Source organism: Balaenoptera musculus, chromosome 3, assembly GCF_009873245.2.
Source record: "Balaenoptera musculus isolate JJ_BM4_2016_0621 chromosome 3, mBalMus1.pri.v3, whole genome shotgun sequence".
NCBI classification, from domain to species: domain Eukaryota; kingdom Metazoa; phylum Chordata; class Mammalia; order Artiodactyla; family Balaenopteridae; genus Balaenoptera; species Balaenoptera musculus.
Window position 1 is genome coordinate 54,730,705 of NC_045787.1, and position 23,814 is coordinate 54,754,518.

Genomic DNA, 23,814 nt, shown 5'->3' on the forward strand with positions numbered 1-23,814 from the left:
GAAGGTGGGGCTAACCCAGTGGTGTGCAGGCATTATGCCTTTGTTTAATTAACACTTGTTAAGTGGAGCACAGGGTGCTGGATGGTGAGCCGTGGTTCAACAACAGACCACTAGAGAATTTGAAATAGAGAAGTTTATCAATCACAGGTCCTGGAGGAAGTACACAGCACACCTTGAGGGGCCACATGAGGCAGTCCAGGCAGAGTGCCCAGAGAGAGAGACAGGACCTGGGGTACATGTTTTTATTAGGGTCCATGGTTGGAGTGCTTTGGGGTCCCCTGACTACAGCTGGATTGGTCAATCAAACCAGAAGATTGGGGTATTGGTAAGTTCCATGGGGATTTTATCTAAGCATACAGGTGCAGAGAGGCAGGGGAGACTGTTGATCTTAAGGGCTGTTGGGGAAGTCATATGAGGACTTACATTTGCTTGTGACTGAGCTGCTATCTAGGGCTTGCTTGAGGGGCTAGTGTCCATGGAAGGTCCATGCAGGCTGCTTGCAATGCCGGGGAATAGCTTAGCTAAATGCTCAATAGCAGGTAAATGCTTAGCTGATTCACTGAGGAGGGGAAATGTCCTGCTGTGTGGCATCTGCCAATGTCTGTGGTATGAATTATCCCGCCATAGCTGATTTTAAGCTACCAGCGGGACACCACTGAACATGGAATCAGGAAGAGATGCACACAGTTGGCTCTCGTGAGTCAGGCATGAGCCGCTCCATCACATCGCTGGTCTTCCCATTTCAGGTTAGAGTTCAGGAGTAAGAAGATCATCTGCCTCCTAGAATTTTGTGAGAATTAAATGAGATGGTATGTGTAAATTGCTTGAAACAATACCTGCTTTAAAATAAGTACCTGTAATTGTTAACTGCCATTATTATTATTGTTTATCATCATAATTGGTCATTAAATGTTTTGCACTTTTTCTTTTATGAGCAATTAGGAAACCATCAAAGAGTTTTAAGGAGAGATTGTGCTATTATTAAACATTTCATAAAAAAAAAAAATCCCTCTGTCTGCTAAATGGAGAATGAATGCTTAGAGGGTTGGCAGTAGTGTGTGTGAGGACCAGTTGGGTGGTGTATCAATAGCATACAACTATTGCTAGAGTTGGGTGAGAGGTGCCGGTGGCTTAGATATTATGGTGGTAGTGAACGGAGGAGGGGAGAGTAATCAGATTTGTGCTCTATTTTAGCGGGTGGAATTGAAGGACTTGTTGATGGCTTTCATATATGGGGCACAGTAAAGTGAGGTGACAAAGCTGATAACATTAAAATGGTTTCATTTCATGAGACTGGGAAGATGGGAGGGAGGGGCAGAAGTTGGGGATAGGGCAGGGGGATCAAGTGTTGCTTTTGAACCTGCTAAGTTAGAGATGATCCAGACATCCAAGTAGAGATGCCGAATAGGCAGTTAACTGTAGGAGTCTGGAGCCCAGATCTGTGCTCAAGAACCATCAACAGAGAGGTGGAATTTAAACCATAGGACTAGGTGAGCTCACCCTGAGGTGAGTGTAGATAAGGAAGAGGGCCCAGGACTAGACCCTAAAGAACCCAGACATAACTGACAGGTAGATCTAACCATTGAGCTCGGTGGCCTGGGAGGTGCAGTAAACCTTTCTTTGCTTTGCCAAACCACAAACCAGGGAGGCAGGTGACTGTGGGAGCAGTCTAGTAGGTGGGAGATGGAAAATAGGTACATTTCCACCCTCCTATCAAAGAACACTGCCTTGCCTTTTGAAGAGTTGGCTAAGGAACCTACCTTTGCCTCAGTTTTTCATTCACTCCTTTCTTTTTGAGCACTTATTTGTGGATAGATTGATTGTACTAAGTGTTATGAGTAATACAGAAAAATGTCAGGCCTAGTCCCTGCCCTCAAGGATTTATAATTTAACTCGGCAGGTAAGAGATATAAATGAATGAACTAAAAAACAATTACAAAACAAATAAGCTATTATGCTTCCGGTTTTACAACTAGAGGCAAAAGGAGGAATGATTAAGGGAAGAGCTGGAGCAGAATTGAGGTAGGCAGAGAAAAGCTTGGAGAGCTTGAGTTTTCTGCCTGGGTTTAAACAGAAGACTTGCTTATTTCGGTGAACACTACTGTGAGCAGAGATGCAGCATTTCTCTCTTATCTGGCCATTTACTGACCATTTCAGGGAGACAGTGAAGTAGATGTTTCAGCCTGGAGAGAGAGAGGATGCGGGTAGAATAGAAACAGGACAAAGTGGGCTGCCACTGTTTGTAGGTGCTTAATCAGGGGAAGGAGATGAAGATAGTATTTGAGGAGCATTAACTAAAAAAATTTTTTTGACAGTTTAAAAAAAGTCATCTGGTGCCCATAAAAGGTGTAGGTGGTATATCAAGTGAGGCGTGTAGGTTCTGGGATTCATCTTCCATTTGCCTCACTTGTTACCCTTGTGACTAGACAAACTACATAACTTCCCGGAGCCTCATTTCCTCATCTGTAAAATGAAGATATGAATAGTTCCTGCGTCACAACACAGTGTCTGTGGCATACTAAGTGCTCTATTACTTTTAGCTATTATCATTCATAATAGCCTGTTTAAAATCATGGGACAGTGGTTAGATGGTGATGGCTTTTTTGGGAACAGTGTCATAAAATTTACTAGTCACAACTTGCTTTGGGTTCTCTCCGTCATTGTAAATACGTATTTGTACGTCTCCGATTCGTCATCCTTCATAGTTAATTTGACACAAAGCTTTACATAGTAGAGTGTCTCATCAAAAGTTTTCCCTTTCCTGTTGTTTTGGTAAATGCTAGACAGTTTTTAAAAGAAGGCATTATAGGACTTCCCTGGTGGCGCAGTGGTTAAGAATCCGCCTGCCAATACAGGGGACACGGGTTCGAGCCCTGGTCCAGGAAGATCCCACATGCCGCGGAGCAACGAAGCCCGTGCGTCACAACTACTGAGCCTGCGCTCTAGAGCCGGCGAGCCACAACTACTGAAGCCCACGTGCCACAACTGCTGAGCCTGCGCGCCTAGAGCCCGTGCTCCACGACAAGAGAAGCCACCGCAATGAGAAGCCCGCGCACCACAATGAAGAGTAGCCCCCGCTCTCCACAACTAGAGAAAAGCCCATGCACAGCAATGAAGACCCAATGCAGTCCAAAATAAATAAATAAATAAATAAATAAATAAATAAATAGTTATTAAAAAAAAAAAAGGCGGCATTTTATTTTAAATATTTACTGATTTGGAAGCAGTCCCTTCTGCTTTTCTTTGCTTACTGAGTTACTACAGTGTAACTAGAAGTCAGCAATTGTAGCTATTTGTGAAGCATTTGGAAGACAGGGTCAGTTGTAAAACGTCCTACTAAATTAAAGAAACTGAAGGGTCTGCTATTTGCAAAGGGTTGGAGGACTATAAAGAGGAGCACACATGGTCCTTGCTCTTGTTGAGGAGCACCCAAGCCCGAGGGGAACAGTGACATGAAACCACTGTGAGAACCCAGTTCTAAGACGTCGCCTAAGGAGTTGGTGTTTTCCTTAGACAAGACATCAAAATTTAGATTGCTGCAGCTTAGTTCTTGCTCATAAAATGAACTAAAATTCTGTTTTTTTCAGGGTGTGTGTGTGTGTGTGTGTGTGTGTGTGTGTGTGTGTGTACACACACACACATATATATATATATATATATTTTTTTTTTTTCTATTTTTTGGCTGTGCTGCGTGGCATGTGGGATCTTATAGTTCCCCGACCAGGGATCAAACCCGTGCCCCCTGCAGTGGAAGTGTGGTGTCTTAACCAGTGGACTGCCACTGAAGTCCCTTTAGGTGTATATTTCTGCCTGACTTCATAGGTTTTTTTTTTTAATACTTTATTAGAAAGTCATAGTACATCTACAAGTGAAACAACAGGCCATCTAATTGGAACCAGAGCATGCCCATGCTTTATTCACGTTGCACTTGAAATTGAGCAGGCCCTTACCACAGTTCCATGTTATCAATACCCATTTTCACCGTTGATCTGAGGAACAGCGTTTTCAAGCCTTCGTGTGTGCTACCTGCAGCAGCTTACTCTTGGGGTGTAACTTGGTAAGGAAGGCCTCAACAGTCTCTCAGAAATGAGAGGCCATAGTTGGCATCTTCACTGGGGCCTCAGTGAGGTACGAACACTTTTTGTTGTTACCAACTACATCACGAAAGCGTGCCAGCTGTGGTTGAACTTTATCATATGCGATTTTGTCTGAGGTGTATGGGATGAGCATTAAATAAGGCCCTGTGGTCCAGTAGAAGAAGGTCAAGATTGAAAAATAGAAGGTGTGGGTTCTTATGCAGGTACTGGTGGTCCTAGGACAAGGTACTTAACTTTTGTGTACCTCAGTTTTTCCTGTTTGTAAAACAAGGTTAATACTGTTTTGCCAGGGACGTTATGAAGATCAAATTAGATGACAGTTATTAAAGTGTTTTGGAAGTAAAAAGACGTCATCCTTAGATGAGAGAAGATACTTGGGGTTTAAGATTTAATTATTTTCCTTTTCCCTGTTCTGATTCTTTTAGTGTGCTTTACTCTGTAGAAAGTCTGGAGTAAGTGACTACTACGCTTTGGATGATAATCATGCCCTTCACTTAGCTAGGAAGATTGTAAGGAATCTAAATTATCAGAAGAAAATGGATGTGAGTTGGATCTGTTCTTATATTTTTTATTTTCCCAAAGCATTTTGGCTTATGTCACCTTGAAATAATGTCTTTAAATAGGCTAATGTGATTGTTCTGTATTTCTGCAGGTTACCATTGAACCTTCTGAAGATCCTTTATTTCCTGCTGATGAATTGTATGGAATAGTTGGTGCCAACCTTAAGAGGAACTTTGATGTCCGAGAGGTGTGTAAAGTGGAACTGTGAGCTGTAAGCTATGCTATCATAGTTTATGACATGTGTTTAAACTTTGTTTGAACTATAGGCTGTGTGTATCCGTTTTCAAAGCTGAAGTCTGTTTTAAGTATGTTCATCCCTAAACTAAGGGACTGTTGTGGGTCTCAGTAAGGAATGACATATAAGGGAAAGATATCTTACTAAAAGAAAGAGGGCAGGGAAAACCTCTTAATTACTGGAAAGTTTTCATTGCACGATGACTAAGCTTGCTTTGTTCATAACTCCATATTCCTGTGGACATTAGGAATGATGTAGCACAACTTTATAATTTCCAGCTATTTCTTTTTTGGGTTCTTATTTTGGGAAATGGATGAAATGTCAGTAAGTTGTTGAAAGGAAAAAACATACCCTTTTAGATCAATATGACATGAGCAAAGATTAGACATTTGATTGCAGTTGAAGATGTTGCTATGGTTACAGATTGTCTTCTGTAGTCTAGATTGACAATTTTTAGTGCTTGCATATAGCATGTAGTCTTTTATTTTGTTCAGTATCCATATCTGGTAGGATACTTTCTAAATTAGGAAATTGTCCTAATATCAGATTCTGTGCCTTAATATTTTGTTATGTTTCCCCTTGACTATAAAACTATTATGTACTAACTGTGAAAAATATAGAAAATACAGAAAAACATAAAGTTGCTTGTAATTCCACCATGCAGAGAAAGCAGCCAGTATTTTGGTGTTTTGGCTTAGTGTGTATGTATACATTTTTATGTAGTTCAGATAGTATATACATACATACGTATATTGATATATATATATTTAATTCTACTTTTTCCAGTTTAAATTATAAACATCTCCCCATTATTTAAAACTTCTTCATGAAATGTTTTTTGTGGTTAGGTCCTGATTCTTATACTAGTACCTGGTGACATGGTAGGCACTCAGTAAATATTTTTTTGGATGAATTGAAGAATGTAATATCTCACTTATGGATATGTACAAATGTTTATTTAGGCAATACCCTATTATTGTTAGAGGGTCTTAAACGCTGGATTTTAATGGAACTTCAACTGGTACTTCACTTTAGCAAGGTAATTTAGTTAACTGGAAGTTTTAGAATTAGGTTTTTAGTTTGACTTTTTAATTAATTACAGGCACAGAAAAAAATGGCACTTACAATCTGATGTGCCTAAAAAATGAGTTGTTCTAATAGTCAAGTTTTCTAGGTGGCTAAGGATTCATTCTTTCAAGCATAATCACTTTTTTCATTTATTCGACAGTATTTATTGAGTGCTTTTTCCATGAAGGTATTGTTTCAGGCACTAGGGGTACAGAAATGAGCAAAACAGATGTGAATCCATGCCTTCATGGTAGTTCAATTTCATTTTAATGGATATCTTTTTATAAAGATAGACTTCTGCCTTCTTAAATTGTATCCTGGACTTCTACCTTTTGCTGATTCATGTTCATCATTGTGATGTTAATTTATTATATATTTCTGTAATTACAAATAAGCCTTGTATGGAGGTCTTACTAGTATATGGAGCTGTGGGACAACATTGGGATATTAATTGAAAAACCCAGGTTCTAGTCCTTGTTTCCCTAGTCAGTGGTACTGGGGTTGAACCTCTCTGAGCATTGATTTCTGCTCCTAGAAATAGGAGTAGTGCCATATGATATGTCTGCTTCCTAAAGTTTGAGTCTTTGTGAAGATGAGTTAGTATATTTTGTGTGGCTGAGTGGACTTCATCGTAAAGCAAATAGAAGAGGGTTTCACGTTAAGTGGTCCTAGGTTGCTCTGACCTTTTGAGTGGCTTTATCTTTGTGTGGAAGAATGGTCGTTGCTATGTGTTTGTTTTTCAAAAGGTGTAATTTTGGAGCCACATAGCACTTAGGCAACTGTTATATCTCCATTATGTTATTTGACCTTTCAGGAAAATAACTAAAATATAATTCAAAGTAAGCTATTCACTCATTTTTCAGCCTTTGCAGCTTATAAAATAAGGCTTTGATTGATGTGGTAAACAGGAAAAAGGAAGCTCAAACTGGATAGAAAAAATGATGTGTAGCATCTAAAATAGTTTCTGAAAAAATTTGGAATATGCTTCATGTTTAGAACACTTTGAAATAGTCCTGATGTATAATGATGAATATGGAGGATAAACTAGTAACTTTGACTCTGTGTAGATTAATTATATGTGTGTATGTGTATGTGTATCAGATTCAGAATCAGTGAACCTTTATTGAAGGCTTAATAATAATAGCTACCTTTTGATGAGTACCAGGCAATGTTATTAGCTCTTAAGTATTATTATTATTGTTATTACTTTTTTTTTTTAAACAGATGAGGAAACTGAGGCTTCAGGGATTTTAGGTAACCAGCCTGTGACTCTAGTTTCCCAGTGGTAGAGCTGGGAGAAGCTGGGAGTCAGAGCTGGTTCTTCATCTCAGCATTATTTTCTTAGGTTCCTTTATTACTAGTTCATCATATCTTCACAACTTTGTTCCATCTTTGCAGAAGTGAGAACCGAGACTCAGAGGGGTTAAATGCCTTACTCCAGGACACATAAATCATATGTTATACCCTAGGTTGGAGCCTAAGTCTTCTGACTCTAAGGCTGGACCTTGCTTTCTTTCTTCTTTTTTTTTTCTTAATATAATCTTTTAATTGAAGTATAGTTGATTTACAATGTTGTGTTAACTTCAGGTGTACAGCATGGTGATTCAGTTATATATATATATATATATATATATATATATATTCTTTTTCAGATTCTTTTCCCTTATAGGTTATTACAAATATTGAGTATTATTCCCTGTGACACGTAGTAGGACCTTGCTTTCTGATTGAATCCCTGATTCTCAGCCAATACATTTGACAGCCCCTGAAGCTCTGAGTCTAGCAACCAGCCCATGTAGTCTCTGTGCTTCTCTGGTATACAACATGGAGCTGTTGCTTTTATAGTGAAGTGTAAAATCAGGGCCCAGAATGACTTCAGGGGATTAACCATGCATGTCAAGTGAAATTCTACTGAGAAGACTTTCTGAGTAGGGTGAAATTTTGTGAAAGTGACAACTTCATTACAAATTTGTTTTCCTTACAAATAACTTGAATGCAAAAATTCTTTTATAATATAATTGCTCAGGGACATTGTTATTTTTCCTCTTAGGTCATTGCTAGGATCGTGGATGGAAGCAGATTCAATGAATTTAAAGCCTTATATGGAGACACATTAGTTACAGGTATAAAGATGAAGAACTGAAAATGTGAACATTTTATGCTGCTTTGAAAATAAGTGATCTCTTGTCTCATGGCCCTGATGCACTTGGCATGAGCTTTGTTATTTAGAGAGGTATAAACGTGTGAGTCAGTACTCAAAAGGAGCTGTTTTGTAAAGATCACTTGTAGCTGAATGCCTTCATGGATCCAGAATTTAAAATGATGAGGGCAAGGTGCTCTGATCCAGACCATTATTCTGTGACTTTGTAGCATTAGCTGTATAAAAAGGCTCTTAGCATAGTAAAATTAACAAAAATATTTGTAGTTTTTAAAATTTCTCTGGATGACTATAATTATTTTGAAAATTTCAGCACTGTCTTCTTTATTCTTTAGTCTTCAGTTTGACTGTGAAGTTACGTGTGATGTTTTAGTTTCCCAGAAGACTGTAGACTGAGTTAAACCTTCTCACCACCTCTGTGTAGGTCTTATGCTGATCCACACAAAGACTAGATTGAGAATACAGGACAGAATACCAAGTCTGAAAAAACAAAATAAGAATGTTTATAAAAGTTAATTCATTCACCTAAACTGTTACGTTTGTAGGCCTTTGAAAAAATATTTGAAACATAGACACCAGGTCCATAGTAATCTATCTTGGACAAATGGCAAAACAAATTTGGGCATTTTACTTGGTCTTAAAGAAGCTCCAAAATCTGAAGACAGCATATCAGAGTAGAAAAAACAACTAGCTGCAAAAATCCAAGTTGCAAATATACATTGAGGCTTAAGGATAAGTCACAGCAGTTTCTCCTGGTCTGATTTATGAGCAAGAGAAGGGTTCACACTGGAAGTGGAATTTATGTGTTTGTATTTAGGTGTTTAAGTGATTAAGAGCTTTTTCTTTGATATATAGACAGGATTTGTCACCAAATAGTTCAGGATGTAACCCTCATTGTGCAGCAGTTTAAAACAAGTCAGAAGTGTTTCTGCTTCTTTCTCAGAGACGGATGGGCTGTCTTTGTCATCTGTTTTTATGTATTTGCCCTGGACTTGCTAAAATGCTTATGGTACCTTTGCCCCCTAAAATACCAGCGGTAGATCTATCAGATGGCAGATCTCCATCTCTTCTTGTCTGTACTGGAATTCAAATAAGGTTTGGGGCGGGGGGGGGGGGGGAGTGAGAGGGAGAAGAGAGGAATGAGAGGGTGAAGGAGGAAGGAGAGAGCATGAGGGGAGATAGGGGGATGAGAGGGTGAGGAGGCAGTAAGAGAGGATGAAAGGGGGCATGAGGGGGAGGGGGCATGAGGGGGAAGGGGCATGAAAGGAAGAGGGAGGGATGAATGTGGGGGCCATGAGTGGGAGTGAGGAGGGAGAAGGACAGATTTTTCTAAGTATCAGGTGTCTCTGGCAGTTCTTACAGCTTTCCTCCTGCCCCTGCACTTGCCATAGGTAGGCCTAGGAGTTTCGTAGACATTTTGCTTTCTTATTTGGCCCATAGGAAGTTGGTGAAGGTGCTCCCTCCATGGGTGACCCTCGTGTAGTGGGGCACGCGCCCTACTCAGCAGGACTAAGGGTGGATGGAAAGTTTAAACAGCTCACAGGGCAGAACACCTTCAGGGGTAGCACCGTGCAGCTGAGACACGTGCGAGATTCCCAGCTCTTTTTGTGGGATGGGTCAGGACTCAGAGTGGATTGTTAGAACTTTGGGGAGGTTTGCCCCTCTCTGAATTGCCTCTGTAAGTGGCAGTGCCATTTAGGCTGTGTAGCCTAGGGTTTTGGCTGGGATTTTAGGTCTGAAAGACCAAGAGAAATCAAGGTGACCGGCAAATCAGTGTTTCATTTTAACATGTTAAATAAACATAAGGATTTAAAAAAATAAATCAAGACAAAGCCAGAGTAAAGAACAAAAATAAGTCTTAAAAATTTTGGTGTTCTGGCTTGTCAGTAGGTTGACATTCTCTCTTATCCATTCATTCTTCGAGCACCTGCTTTGTGTCGGGCGCCCCACGCCAGGGGCCTTAGTGGCAGCCTGTCCAAGCTTGAGCTTGGACACAGAGCCTGGTCCAGGAACTTTGGCATTGAGCTTCCTGTGACCCCTCTCACAAGCACAGTTTGTTGACACTTGGCTTCCAAGTATTTGACACCTATTTTTAGTCAAGTAGGTTTGTTGAAAATCACTCTTGGGAAGGTCTCTAGTCACATCCTTCATATTTACAAAATAGCCTCCTGGAATCACCTAAAGTGTCTACTTCACAAAATAACAGGGTTTTCTTCCCCCTTTTTCTTCTCTCTTATTTCTGTGTGTGTGTGTGTGTGTGTGTGTGTGTGTGTGGAGTGGAAGTGGTAGTGAGACAAAAACAAAACTTGTGGAAAGGAGAAAGAAAAAGATGCAAACACAGAGAAAATGAAAGTGTAGTGATTTATTCTTCTTCTAAGCTTAACTGGATTTCTTACCTTAAACTCGGTTACCACCAGGCTTGACTGCATTCCTGCTTTTTAAAAAAGTTTGTCTTTGTTGAGTTTATCCCTTTTATTTCAAGAGCCTGTCATTACCTCAGGCGTTTTAAAGCAAGCTAGTCACCTGAAACTGGCTGATGGCTCTGAACATTGACCTTTAAAGGGATCTGTGTCTCTGATTTGTTCTATATCAGAATACCCTTCATGTCTGGTACATAGTAGGCACTCATATATGTTACATGAATGAACGGATGACACACTAATCCAATCATCTAACCAAACTGGTTGGTCAGACAAGTGGATAAGTTTATATGTAACACACCCCTTTCAAGAAAGCAAAAAACCCAGACTCCGGTACCTTAGAAATAAATTAAGCCATGAGCTATTTTGTACCATAGACGAAATCTCTACATTTTAAACATTGATTTGAAATTAAACAATGTATAAATATGTCTGTTCGTTGTGAATTAAAAGCCCTCTGAAATACATACATCTTTTTTTCAATTTTCTTTTGAGGATTTGCTAGAATATTTGGATACCCAATAGGTATCGTTGGAAACAATGGAGTTCTCTTTTCTGAATCTGCAAAAAAGGCAAGTACTGTTAAAAATGTTTCAAGGCTTTTCTGTTTTAATTTAAACGTTATCAAGTAATGAATGAAAATTATTACATAAAAACTTTAAAATATTTAACCAGATGCCTTAGCAAACAGAACATTGTGTGCCTATACGTGTGAACATGCATGTGTGTGCGTGTTAAATGTTTGAAACAGCTTTAGGGAGGTTTACATGAATATGATGAACTGTCTTGAGCACTGTTAAAAATACAAATGTTTGTTTTAGGTAAGTTCTTTTAATACTTGAATTATAACTGCTGTGGATGACGTATACATTTTCTAAGAATATAGGAATACTTGTCTTGAAAGTATTTCATGCACTCGAGGGGTTCAAGCATACTATTCATATGGTTCTGAGACATGATCTGCTCTATTCTATCACGTAATCAGTTTAACTTGATTATATTTTCACTTTTTGGAAACGGAAAGATAATGGGTCTTGTTACTGAAGCTCTGGTTTTAAAAGGGGGAATTCATGAATATCTTTTGGCTTAGTATTCAATTTCATACATCATTGTCTCAGATTTACCTAAACTTGGATAAATGTAATTCATGTACTTACTTTTTTTTTTATATATAAATTTATTTATTTATTTATTTTTGGCTGTGTTGGGTCTTCGTTTCTGTGCGAGGGCTTTCTCCAGTTGCGGCGAGCGGGGGCCACTCTTCATCGCGGTGCGCGGGCCTCTCACTGTCGCGGCCTCTCCCGTTGCAGAGCACAGGCTCCAGACGCTCAGGCTCAGTAGTTGTGGCTCATGGGCTTAGTTGCTCCACGGCATGTGGGATCTTCCCAGACCAGGGCTTGAACCCGTGTCCCCTGCATTGGCAGGCGGGTTCTTAACCACTGCGCCACCAGGGAAGCCCAATTCATGTACTTATTTGATAAAATATTTTCTTAAGAAAATAAAAAGGTTTAGCCTTGTTTTTCCTCTTCAAATGATAGAGTGAATAACAAGGTAAAAGTTCTCTTACTGAGGCAGGTAACAGGCAATTAAGCACTTTCATACCCTAATTAGGAAGAATTTGTCTTTGGCAGAATGTTTTATTAGTAAAGTTAGTTTCTGGATTTTGCTATTCATTCTTGTTCCCCCACTGAGATTATAAGATGAAAGTAAGAGAGTAAAAATAAAGAAAATAAAAGTCATCTACATTCATGCCAGAAATAACTTTGAGTAACATTTTATTATGGTTCCTTAGTTTTTTCTATTCCCCTTCTTTTTTTAAACAAAATTGGTTTTGCCATGTATAGAGAAGTTTTGCTGGTTTTCACTTAATAGTATGTATAGTGAGCGTTTCCAAAAAATTAAATATTTCTAATACACTGAGTTTCTTTTTAAAGTTTATTTAATTTATTTATTTTTGGCTGCATTGGGTCTTTGTTGCTGCGTGCCGGCTTTCTCTAGTTGCAGTGAGCGGGGGCTACTGTTCGTTGCAGTGCGCGGCCTTCTCATTGTGGTGGCTTCTCTTGTTGCGGAGCACGGGCTCTAGGCACGCAGGCTCAGTTGTTGTGGCTCACAGGCTTATTTGCTCTGCGGCATGTGGGATCTTCCCGGACCAGAGCTCGAACCCGTGTCCCCTGCATTGGCAGGTGGATTCTTAACCACAGAGCCACCAGGGAAGCCCCTAATACACTGACTTTTAATGACTATATAATATACTTATTTCAATAGAGGGTATGTCAGACTGAGGCCAACAAACGCTGCCTTGTTTTATTTGTTGGCTTGTCACAGATAAATCCGGGAGGAGAGCTATGTTTGGCCTCTGTCTGACATTTCATTTGTTGAAGTAAACCCCACAAGTCTGTGTGATTTTCTCATTCTCATATTTGAGGTCGAGCAATTGCTTTGCAATCTTGTACTTGCCAAGGCATTTCCAGCTAAGTTAAAGGCATGTGCAAATAGAGAGTAAAATATAAAGGAAAGAGCTTTAAGTGTTTTCTTACTCACATAATCTTTAGAAGATAGGGAAAGGAATAGTTATATTTTTGTGTCATTAAATAACTAATTTCCTAAACTCAGGGTTAAAAGGTGTCTAGCAGTCATCTAAAATCCCATTTGGGCTTCCCTGGTGGCGCAGTGGTTAAGAATCCGCCTGCCAATGCAGGGGACACGGGTTCGAGCCCTGGTCTGGGAAGATCCCACATGCCACGGAGCAACTAAGCCCGTGAGCCACAACTACTGAGCCCACATGCCACAACTACTGAAGCCCACATGCCTAGAGCCTGTGCTCTGCAACAAGAGCAGCCACCGCAATGAGAAGCCCGCGTACCACGACGAAGAGTAACCCCCGCTTGCTGTAACTAGAGAAAGCCCGCGCGCAGCAATGAAGACCCAACGCAGCCAAAAAAAAAAAAAAAATCCCCTTTATTTCAAGTATGTTGGTAAGAAAGATATATTTTACTATAATCTTGGTGCATGAAAGAATTTCAAGTGATCGTCAAAACGTAGGTATCCCAGCAGGGTTTATATTCTGTCTTTTTTAAAGTGGAGAGCCAGAGAATTGCCTTACGGTGAGGCTCAGAAATTCTCATTGACAAGCAGTTCTTTCTTCTCTGTTCCTGAAGTTTCACTTGCTGTTTGGAATATTAGTGGTTGACTTCATCTCTGACACAGGAGTTGGCCTACAGTCATGTGCCAGTGATCACACAGGTGCCTGTGCAAAACAAGTACAGTGCAAATTGTAGTCACATGTTCCATTGACAGTGGGTCCCCATGGTAGTATTATTATTACTGTTACTATAAGGTCAGACTAGCCAAGCAAAGGGTACTCTTTCTTTGACCCAAATGTGTTGTTTGCAGGGTAAATGATGATTAGATTTGTTAACCTCCCACTAAAAAGATTTTTATTTTATTTGCTTATAGGGAGCTCATTTTATCCAGTTATGCTGCCAAAGGAATATCCCTCTGCTGTTCCTTCAAAACATTACTGGTAAGAAAATAGCTTGGATTTCCCTGGTGGCCACGCAGTGGTTAAGAATCTGCCTGCTAATGCAGGGGACATGGGTTCGAGCCCTGGTCCGGGAAGATCCCACATGCCACAGAGCAACTAAGCCTGTGCGGCACAACTACTGAGCCTGTGCTCTAGAGCCTGCGAGCCACAACTACTGAGTCCACGCCGCAACTACTGAAGCCTGCACGCCTAGAGCCCGTGCTCCACAACAAGAGAAGCCACCGCGATGAGAAGCCCACGCACTGCAATGAAGAGTAGACCCTGCTCTCAGCAATTAGAGAAAGCCTGCATGCAGCAACAAAGACCCAACGCAGCCAAAAAAAAAGAAAAAGAAAATAGCTTAACCAGTTTGGTTGCATTTATTCGAGAGCTGCAGTGTCCAGTATGGCTCATGTATTGGACAGTGCGGACATAGAATGCTTCCATCATAACAGCTTTATTGGACATGCTCTCTCTAGATTATCTTTAAAGGTTAACACTTCAAGAATCTTGAATATTTGGGGGAATTTATCCATGTTTTTGAGTGAAGCAATTTCTGAGTTTCAAGTGTATCACAAACATTTGAGTGGCCTTCCTTTACTCCTGCACATGTGCACCCACCCACCCAGAAAACAGCAGAGTATTCTCAGCCAGTAACACTCTCATTAGTGCTGGATGGTGTTATCTGACCCATGGTCTCTTTCCCAGTACTTTGTTCCCCATAAAGGATTTTAAATACATGCTGTGGTCCTCCCTTTTCCTTATCTTTCATTGTGCAGTTAATTCTACCTGAAGCAACATCTTTTTTTTTTAAACATGTTTATTGAAGTATAATTGCTTTACAATGGTGTGTTAGTTTCTGCTGTATAACAAAGTGAATCAGTTATACATATACATATGTCCCCATATCTCCTCCCTCTTGCGTCTCCCTCCCACCCTCCCTATCCCACCCCTCTAGGTGAACACAAAGCACCGAGCTGATCTCCCTGTGCTATGCGGCTGCTTCCCACTAGCTATCTGTTTTACATTTGGTAGTGTATACATGTCCATGCCACTCTCTCATCCTGTCATATCTTACCCCTCCCCCTCCCCATATCCTCAAGTCCATTCTCTATGTCTGTGTCTTTATTCCCATCTTGCCACTAGGTTCTTCATGTCCTTTTTTTTTTTTTCCTTAGATTCCATATATATGTGTTAGCATACTGTATTTGTTTTTCTCTTTCTGACTTACTTCACTCTGTATGACAGACTCTAACTCCATCCACCTCATTACAAATACCTCCATTTCATTTCTTTTTATGGCTGAGTAATATTCCATTGTATATATGTGCCACATCTTCTTTATCCATTCATCCGATGATGGACACTTAGGTTGTGAAGCAACATCTTAAATGGACATGCACATCCTGAACCAAAGTCTGGGATTTGAGGGTTTTTTTTTTTAAGATTATTTATTTATTTATTTAATTTTTGGCTGCGTCGAGTCTTAGTTGTGGCATGCGGGCTCTTTCGTTGTGGTGCGTGGGCTTCTCTCTAGTTGTGGCAGGGGGTTTCCTCTCTCTAGTTGTGGCGCGCAGGCTCTGTGGCACGTGGGTTCCAGAGTGCATGGGCTCTGTAGTTTGCAGCATGCAGGCTCTCTAGTTGAGGCACACGAGCTCAGTAGTTGTGGCGCACGGGCTTAGTTGCCCTGGCATGTAGTATCTTAGTTCCTTGACCAGAGATCAAACCCGCGTCCCCTGCATTGTAAGGCGGATTCTTTACCACTGGACCACCAGGGAAGTTCTGCGATTTGTGTTTTGACTCCAAAGAATGATAAGACCAATGTCAACTGTCTGATTTCATGTTCCATGGGTGATCCTAGCATGACGGATGAAATGATTTTTAAGGGCTCTTAGGGTTCTAGAGTTCTTCTTCCTGACATTCTGTGATTCTCCTATTTATACTTTTTGTGTGTTGCATGGTGCCTGACAGATAGGAGGCACTCTGATATGTTGATTAGCTAAAAAAATGTTTCCCCCAGTCTTCTAAGTCAGGGGTTCCCACCCCCGGGCCGCGGACTGGTACTGACCCACGGCCTGTTAGGAACCGGGCCGCACAGCAGGAGCTGAGCGGTGGGCGAGGGAGTGAAGCTTCACCTGCCACTCCCCATGGCTCGCATTACCGCCTGAGCCTTCCCCCCGCCCGCCGCCACCCCGCTCGTGGAAAAATTGTCTTCCATGAAACCGGTCCCTGGTGCCAAAAAATGTTGGGGACCGCTGTTCTAAGTCACGTGTGGTTATCTCAGGTTCAAAGGAAGGAGAGGTCCTTAATTAGTTGTTGGGATCAGGCATGCCTTTATGAGAAGGAGTTTGGCCTTGACAGTCAGCAGGGCTTTACATAGTACTGGTGCTAAAACATCTTCATCTGGTGCTGTTCTTAAGTTTAAGATATTTGGTTAGATGACTCTTGAGAGGAGTTATATCCAGATGGCAGCCAGAAAGGGCCCTATGTGGCAAACCTTCTAAGAGGGCAGGTAAAAGTACTCTGAAGCTTCACTAGGCCAGAGACCTTGTTTCTAATAATGACTCATGATTTATTAACCACCAGTAAGTTAAACCATGTGCTTGGAAGATTCCTACATTTTCGCTGTGCTTTATTTTTTGTTGGGTTGGGGTCAGAGAGCAGAGTTTGAGTTTGGTTTTGCAACATTGCATTTGAGGGACCTCAAATGTATCCGTTTGGAAATATATGGTGGGCAGTTGAAAAGTCTTGAGCACCGAAGAGGTGTGTTAGCTGGAGGCGAACGTGGAGACATCCTCAGAACATGGAATGGTGTTTAAAGCTGTGGGAATAGATAACACCCAGAGAGAAGAGAAAGGGCTCGGGGATAATCTTTGAGTAACTCTAATTTCTTCCACAGATATGAGAGTAAAGGAAGAAAGGCAGCATGATTATGTTGTTCTTTATGGTAAGAAAAAGAAGGGTTAGAGAAAGCCGAGTGAGATGGCCTCGGTCTTCTTTTTCAAGGCAGAATCACTCACGGGGACTAGAGGCACAGTGGGGTGATAGGGTGGTGGGTGGTGGGTGAGGGCTTTTAAAGAGAGTCGATATTTGAGATAGCTATTGTGGGAATGTTACAGGGAGTCGAGATAAAATAGATAAAGGAGTCTCTGAGCTATTCTGAGGGCCCAGTTCAGAGGGCAAGGCAGGTGACCAGAGGAAGCAGATGGTGCCTGGTGTGGGCAGGGCTTGTTACATCAGTACTGTTGTATCCACAGCAAGTACAGGTGATCCATAAAACATGGTTTAATTGAATTGGATTACCCATTGCTGGAGATTTGCAAAGCAAGAACAGCGACCATCACGTAGGCACGTGAGTCTTTGGGTGCGGAGGGAGACAAATGAAGCCTGATGCGACGTTTATAAGGTGAAGAGGAAGAACCCCAAGGCCTGGAAAGCCCAGTGACGCTGCAGACCAGTTTCAACAGAGCTGGGTGGGAGCTTGGAGAAGTAGAAGGATCCTACAATTATAATGAGAATTCTTTTATCTTGCTATTGAGTCGCTGACAGGGACTCAGCATCTCTATGAAACATTAATTTTATTTCATCAAAGTGTTAAAGCAGCGCTTCAGAAGGAATAATCTATATTTTAAACCAGGTCAGTGAATCCTGAAGCCCTCACAGTTGGGCTTGCCATAGTACTTTTTCCTTAGCTTGCCATATCCTGTTCTTTCATCACCAAGCTATTGTTCTGAGATAATTTCTTGAAGATACGTTGTATTCTTATCTTGTTTGAGGATCTCTGTGTGCATCCAGATGAACCATTTAAACAATTTTTTAAATGATTAGAGAAAATTTTATTTTACCTTTTAATGCAAATTTGTGGGGGGCATATTTCACATATAAATATTTTATTAGGGTGAGAGGCCTGTGGTAAAATATAAGGTTGCAAGATGTCCTTCTAGTACCTTGGTGAAAATGCCTTCTGCGCACTAATCTCATCACCCTGAGGCTCTCTTTCTGTTCTTTTTTCACAGGATTTATGGTTGGTAGAGACTACGAAGCTGAAGGAATTGCCAAGGATGGCGCCAAGATGGTGACTGCCGTAGCCTGTGCCAATGTGCCGAAGATAACTGTCATCATCGGGGGCTCTTATGGAGCTGGAAACTATGGGATGTGTGGCAGAGCATTTAGGTAGGTGGTTGTCATGATTTTCTCTGAAAGAATGAATCATACTTCAAGTATCATTATGAATGGTCAGTTTACTTCAAGGCTATTTGAAATATAGAATGACATTCACAAATCTTAATCAGTATACCATAATTTGTATCATCTGGAGGGGTGAAATGAAATTCAATGCTAAAAGTACCGCTTGGAAGAAATCCACAGTGGGAATCAGGAAATATTTTGAAATGGCTGATAATGAAAATACTATATGTCGTAACTTGTGTGATGTGTCTAAAGTCTTGCTTTGAGACATGTGTGTAGACTTAATTATATATTATATACTGGAAGAGAAGTAAGGCTGAAAATCAGTGAGCCAAGCAGCCAGTTGAAGAGGTTCAAAGAAGAGCAGCATATTAAAACAAGAAAAATAAAAACAGGACATAATAAAGTACAAACATTATAAAGATAGAAGAATCAGGAAAGCCCAAAGTTGCTTTGTTTAAAAGAGTTAACAAACTTGAGAATCCCCTGTTAAAACTAAAAAATAAAGGGAGAAGGCACATATCACCAATTTTAGGAATGGAAAACAGCACATAACTGCACATAATAAGAGGATATTTTGAATACCTTTTTGCCCAGTAAATTTGGATGAAATGGAAAAATACTATTTATCAAAACAGACATCAGAATCACCTGGAGAGCTTAAAAATTCTACCATGCTGAAGCCCCACTGATGGAGATTACTCTGGGGTGGGTTCTAGGCATTGTTTTTTTTTTTTTAATCCCCACATAATTGTAATGCGCAGCCAGAATGAAGAACCACTGATTTAAAAGGTAAACGTGGGCCTCTGAAAATCTCTGTGTAGTACAGTGAATTCATTTGATCACTCTTTCCTTTTTCCCCCCATAGCCCAAGATTTCTCTACCTGTGGCCAAATGCTCGCATCTCAGTGATGGGAGGAGAGCAGGCAGCTAATGTGCTAGCGACGGTAGCAAAGGACCAAAGAGCACGGGAAGGGAAACAGGTAAGTGCTGTTTCTTTGTCTCCGGGTTTGACTTTCACAGAACGCTGTGGAGCCAGGGAGCAGCATACCCAAAACCCCTCCAAGTCTGTGGCTAGGAGTCCAACATTCAGGGCCTGGCTCTATCTAGAAGGCGCTGACCTGGAAATTGTTGTAGCAACTTAGACTTACACATTCTCCATCTCTCGTTTTAGAGCCATTTCACTTGAAGTACCTTCTTGCGGTAATTTACAAACTTTTCAGAATCTCCAAGAAAACACTTTAACAAACTCTTGTCTCTGGGTGCCTGAGGCATGAAGATGTTTGATTCTTAGTCATTTGCAGTTAGTGAGATTTAAATAAATCTGACTTATGTCTTTGATTTTATGACCTAAAGCAGCAGAATTTTGTGTCTCCTATTTTACTTTTGGATTGTTGTTAAGGATACCTCTAGTGGGAGGGCCCCGTCGTGTAATGAGAATTGAATACCATTATTATACTGTGAAAGTATCAATGAAGAAGGAGGGAAAGGGCACTGGAAGCTTAATGAAAAGCAAATCAGCAAATAGCTGCTTTTGAGATGGATCCTTTTGTTTGTGTCTCTGTTAGAGATTCATCTGAAATTTTGCCTTACATTTTATTTATTTACTTATTTTTGGCTGTGTTGGGTCTTCGTTTCTGTGGGAGGGCTTTCTCCAGTTGTGGCAAGCGGGGGCCACTCCTCATCACGGTGCGCGGGCCTCTTACTATCGTGGCCTCTCTTGTTGTGGAGCAGAGGCTCCAGACGCGCAGGCTCAGTAATTGTGGCTCACGGGCCCAGTTGCTCCGCGGCATGTGGGATCTTCCCAGACCAGGGCTCGAACCTGTGTCCCCTGCATTGGCAGGCAGACTCTCAACCACTGCGCCACCAGGGAAGCCCTGCCTTACATTTTATTATAACTTACAACTATTTTGTGTAAGCAGCAGGCCTATAAAATGATTGGTGCATGTTCCTAAAGTTGCTTAGGGGTACTGTTTCATCGTAACAGGGCATAATGTGGAGGAGGCCCTGCCTTCTCAGGCTCTCACTTCTGCCATTTAGAGATTGATCATCTGGTCAACCTCCTAGTTTGTGGAGTGGGGATCACCAGAGGGTGGTTCCTGCCTCCCTGAATGCATCGCATCCATGCCTCACATCCCCAGCTATCTTTTCCAAGCAACAGTAACTCTGCAGACTTAAGTTGAAGTTTCAGATGCACTTTAGTACTAACTAGTATCCAAGCAAAAGGAAAGCTTTACTTTTGTGTGTACGTAGTGGGGAGTGGGGGATATGAAATTCTACCTGATATTTTGAAGGCATGTCTTAAATTCTAGCCCAGCATGGTGATATCTTATTAAATAGTTGTGCTTTGATTAATTTGATATACAGATATATGAATTCATCTATTTTTATATGTGAAAGGAAAGTATAGGATTTTAGTGGTTCTCCCTCCAAATTCTGGACCTATAAATGATATTAAACGATGAAAGTACATAAAAGGTTGGATTTATTTGAAAAAAAAATCACTTGGTTTTTGGTGTGGAATATTTTTTAAGTTGAAAATACTTTTCAGGATTTCAAAATTAGTTTGCATAAAGATTTTAACATCTGAATTATCACTTGTTTCTGGCAATACGGATGGGCAAGCCATTAAATTTTTAATTAGGGAAAAATCTCTCTCAGCTATCTGGGAAATTGAAGAGGTTATTTAAAATGGGCCTTATTGTTTTATCCCTTTAAGCTTTAAAATGTTTAACATTTTAGCTGTTTTGAATGAAAATACCCTACTGTTCCACCTCCTTATACAGAAACTGCAAGATGTAATATAGCCCTTTGTTATATTGTATAATTCACATCCATTGCTATACCCTGCTGGAATATGTGATACCTTTGGTTTTGACCTGACATTAAACAGCCTCAGGACATTGGCTCTGGTAAGGGGGATATAACAGTGCACTAATTTGATACTCATGTCTCAGGTGAGATCATGTATATTAAAGCATCCCACGTAATCGATACATCAATGTGCAGATGTTGGTTGTAACATTATCGTTCATGAAATCTGTTGCCCCTTTTTTCTTGAGGTTCTCTTGAGTGGATCTGTTGTTCCCCTGCAGCGGCCTTACTCATTGTGCCTTTTCTTTCAGTTCTCCAGTGCTGATGAAGCAACTTTAAAAGAGCCCATCATTAAGAGGTTTGAAGAGGAAGGAAACCCTTACTATTCCAGTGCAAGGTGAGAGCCAGAGAATAACTGACTCCTTGATGGGCACATCTTGGCAGTCAGGGCAGCAGCTTTACAGAGATCTGAGCAGTTGGCATGATCCAACCCACATGGGAACCAAAAAATAACGTTTGGACACAATTTTGTACTGTTGTTTCTATAATGGGAATGCTTAGTGCTGAAATGCCGCTCCTCCTCCCAGGCTGGGCTTTGGATCCATCACCATTGGTCTGATTCTGCCACTCTCCACCCCTCTTCCCTTACCCCGCTCCTAGTTGAAGTGGTCCAAGGCCTGCAGGAGCACCGTGGCCAGAGGTGGACCGCACTGGGGCTGGGAAGTTGAGAGCTATAGTTCTGGCTGTGTCACCTTCAGGAATTAGTTCTGCACTAATGTGTTCCTGTCATCCCCCTCTCTGATTATTTTGTTTTTACCCCATTTAAAGATGAAAATGGTTGAACACTTACTGACACTTGTTAACACGTGAGCTTGTGCATTCAGAAGGTGATTATTCATAGCCAGGGTCCACATGTCAACACTAAGCAATTACCTCACACACCGTGGCGGCTCTTATTCTGTTTGTTTCTTACACCACTTAAATGAGGTAATAAATTATCACAGCTGTCCCCGTTGGAGACATGCGTGTGCTTTCATACCTCTTTTTTCAACAACTTCAGTGTTCTACATTCTGAAGAATAATTGAAGCTTCATGTTTTTCTTTTATCCCTTGGGCAGATGGAAAAAAGAAAATAACTATTTGTGTCCTTTAAAAATTGGGTTATGCTGTGATTTATGCCATTTACTGTGAAGGCAAACTGCAGAGGAGGGAGAAAAGAAAATCAAAAGTTAGAATCCATGTCAGTTCCTCAAATGCATCTTTTGTGGCAGGCACTGCTCCTGATGTTGGGGGGCAGGAAAAATTGAACATATTTATTTCTCAGAGCATAATTAGTTTCAAAATTCAATTAATACCATTTGGGATTTTTGAAAAGCCTGTTTCTTTTCTTGTTAATATGTATTTCTACAAGCAAATGTACAGGTATATTTTGCTGTGGTGGGTCATTGATTCACTTAATTAAGAACAAAATATTTTGTAGTCTTTGATTTGAGAAATAAACGTTCTTTTTACATCACTTAAATAGGCTTACATAGTAGCCAGTAGAAGCAAAGAGGAAATAGAAAATCATATAAAAGGTTAAAGAGAAAATATACATTGTAAGCTCACCTATAGTTTTTTGTTTGTTTTTACATAAGACTTTGAAATTCACAAGGACAGTTAGAGTATTAAACTTTGAAAAATAGCATATTTTGTGTGAACCATTAATTTGTTTTTCAGCCCTGGCTAAGTCATCTCTTAAGAAAGACTGAATCCTTTATTATTTTCATACTTACATTATTATTGTTTTTAGGGGATTATATTCAAGACAGGAGAGCATATGGCCCAGATAGACTTATCTTTGGAAATTAATATTGAAAAACAACAAGGTTTTTCTTCTAATTTATAGATGTTTAACCCTTCTGTTGAAACAGTTGGTGGCATGGAGACACCAACTTTGTTTCAAAGATGAAAGGATTTTCAAGCCAGTTTATGTCACCTTCCTTCGGTTTAATAAATCTCAGCTTAACAGTAAAATTCTGTGGTCTGTTTAGGCTTTAACGTGGCTAGACCTGTCTTTTCGGAGAGCTCTGTCATCATCTGTACAGTACTGTAACCTCCTATGTTTTTCTTAATCCTTACATGTTACATGTACAGCATGCCAATTTTCTTCTGCTCAGTTGTTTTTATAATCAAGCTTTTCCAGACATTTGATTAGGGCCTCTTACCTGGAACAGCCCCGGCACCATCGTGCTTGCTATATTACTCTGCCGTAGGCTTCAGAAGGGAGTGTAATCAATTGACCGGGTTACAAACTACAAGAGAAATATTTTTTTTTTTTTGGCTGTTGATACTTTAAGATCCCTATTATGAATATTTTATGAGCATTGATTTGATTCATGGTCTGTCGATGTAAGTATGGTTTAATAATTGATGCTATGTCCAGATACTGAAGGCAGTTTGTTTAAAGAAAGCAAAACTGCCACCCACTAATGACCTTTAAAAAACAATATTTCTTACTCATTTTTTTTTTTATAAATGTGAGGTTGTCCATGAAAAGCAAACTAAGATTTCTACTTGAGTTTCTTCTGAAAGCAGTTTAAAGCCATTACTTGTTTTTCCTATTGTAGCAAAAAATAAAGAACTACGTATGAAGGTATTTATTTTATTAATAAAATGTACTGAAGTCTATTCAGTAATTTTCATAGTTTCTTAAGAGTTTGGGAGTTTGGAGGAATATACCTTTTCTAGTAGGGACTTTGGTTGGAGAC

At 40.4% G+C, this 23,814-nt stretch overlaps 1 protein-coding gene across 1 annotated transcript in view; it reads left to right on the plus strand.

The window, feature by feature from the left end:
• The window catches only part of MCCC2 (methylcrotonoyl-CoA carboxylase 2), a 64,639-nt gene that overhangs the window by 37,784 nt on the left and 3,041 nt on the right, over positions 1-23,814 (plus strand). Inside the window, exons 9-16 of the mRNA XM_036847611.1 lie at positions 4,540-4,639; positions 4,750-4,845; positions 8,012-8,084; positions 11,035-11,111; positions 13,996-14,062; positions 18,079-18,235; positions 19,119-19,233; positions 21,376-21,461. Coding sequence (XP_036703506.1) covers positions 4,540-4,639; positions 4,750-4,845; positions 8,012-8,084; positions 11,035-11,111; positions 13,996-14,062; positions 18,079-18,235; positions 19,119-19,233; positions 21,376-21,461 — 771 coding nt within the window. The remainder of the gene's footprint in view (positions 1-4,539; positions 4,640-4,749; positions 4,846-8,011; positions 8,085-11,034; positions 11,112-13,995; positions 14,063-18,078; positions 18,236-19,118; positions 19,234-21,375; positions 21,462-23,814) is intronic.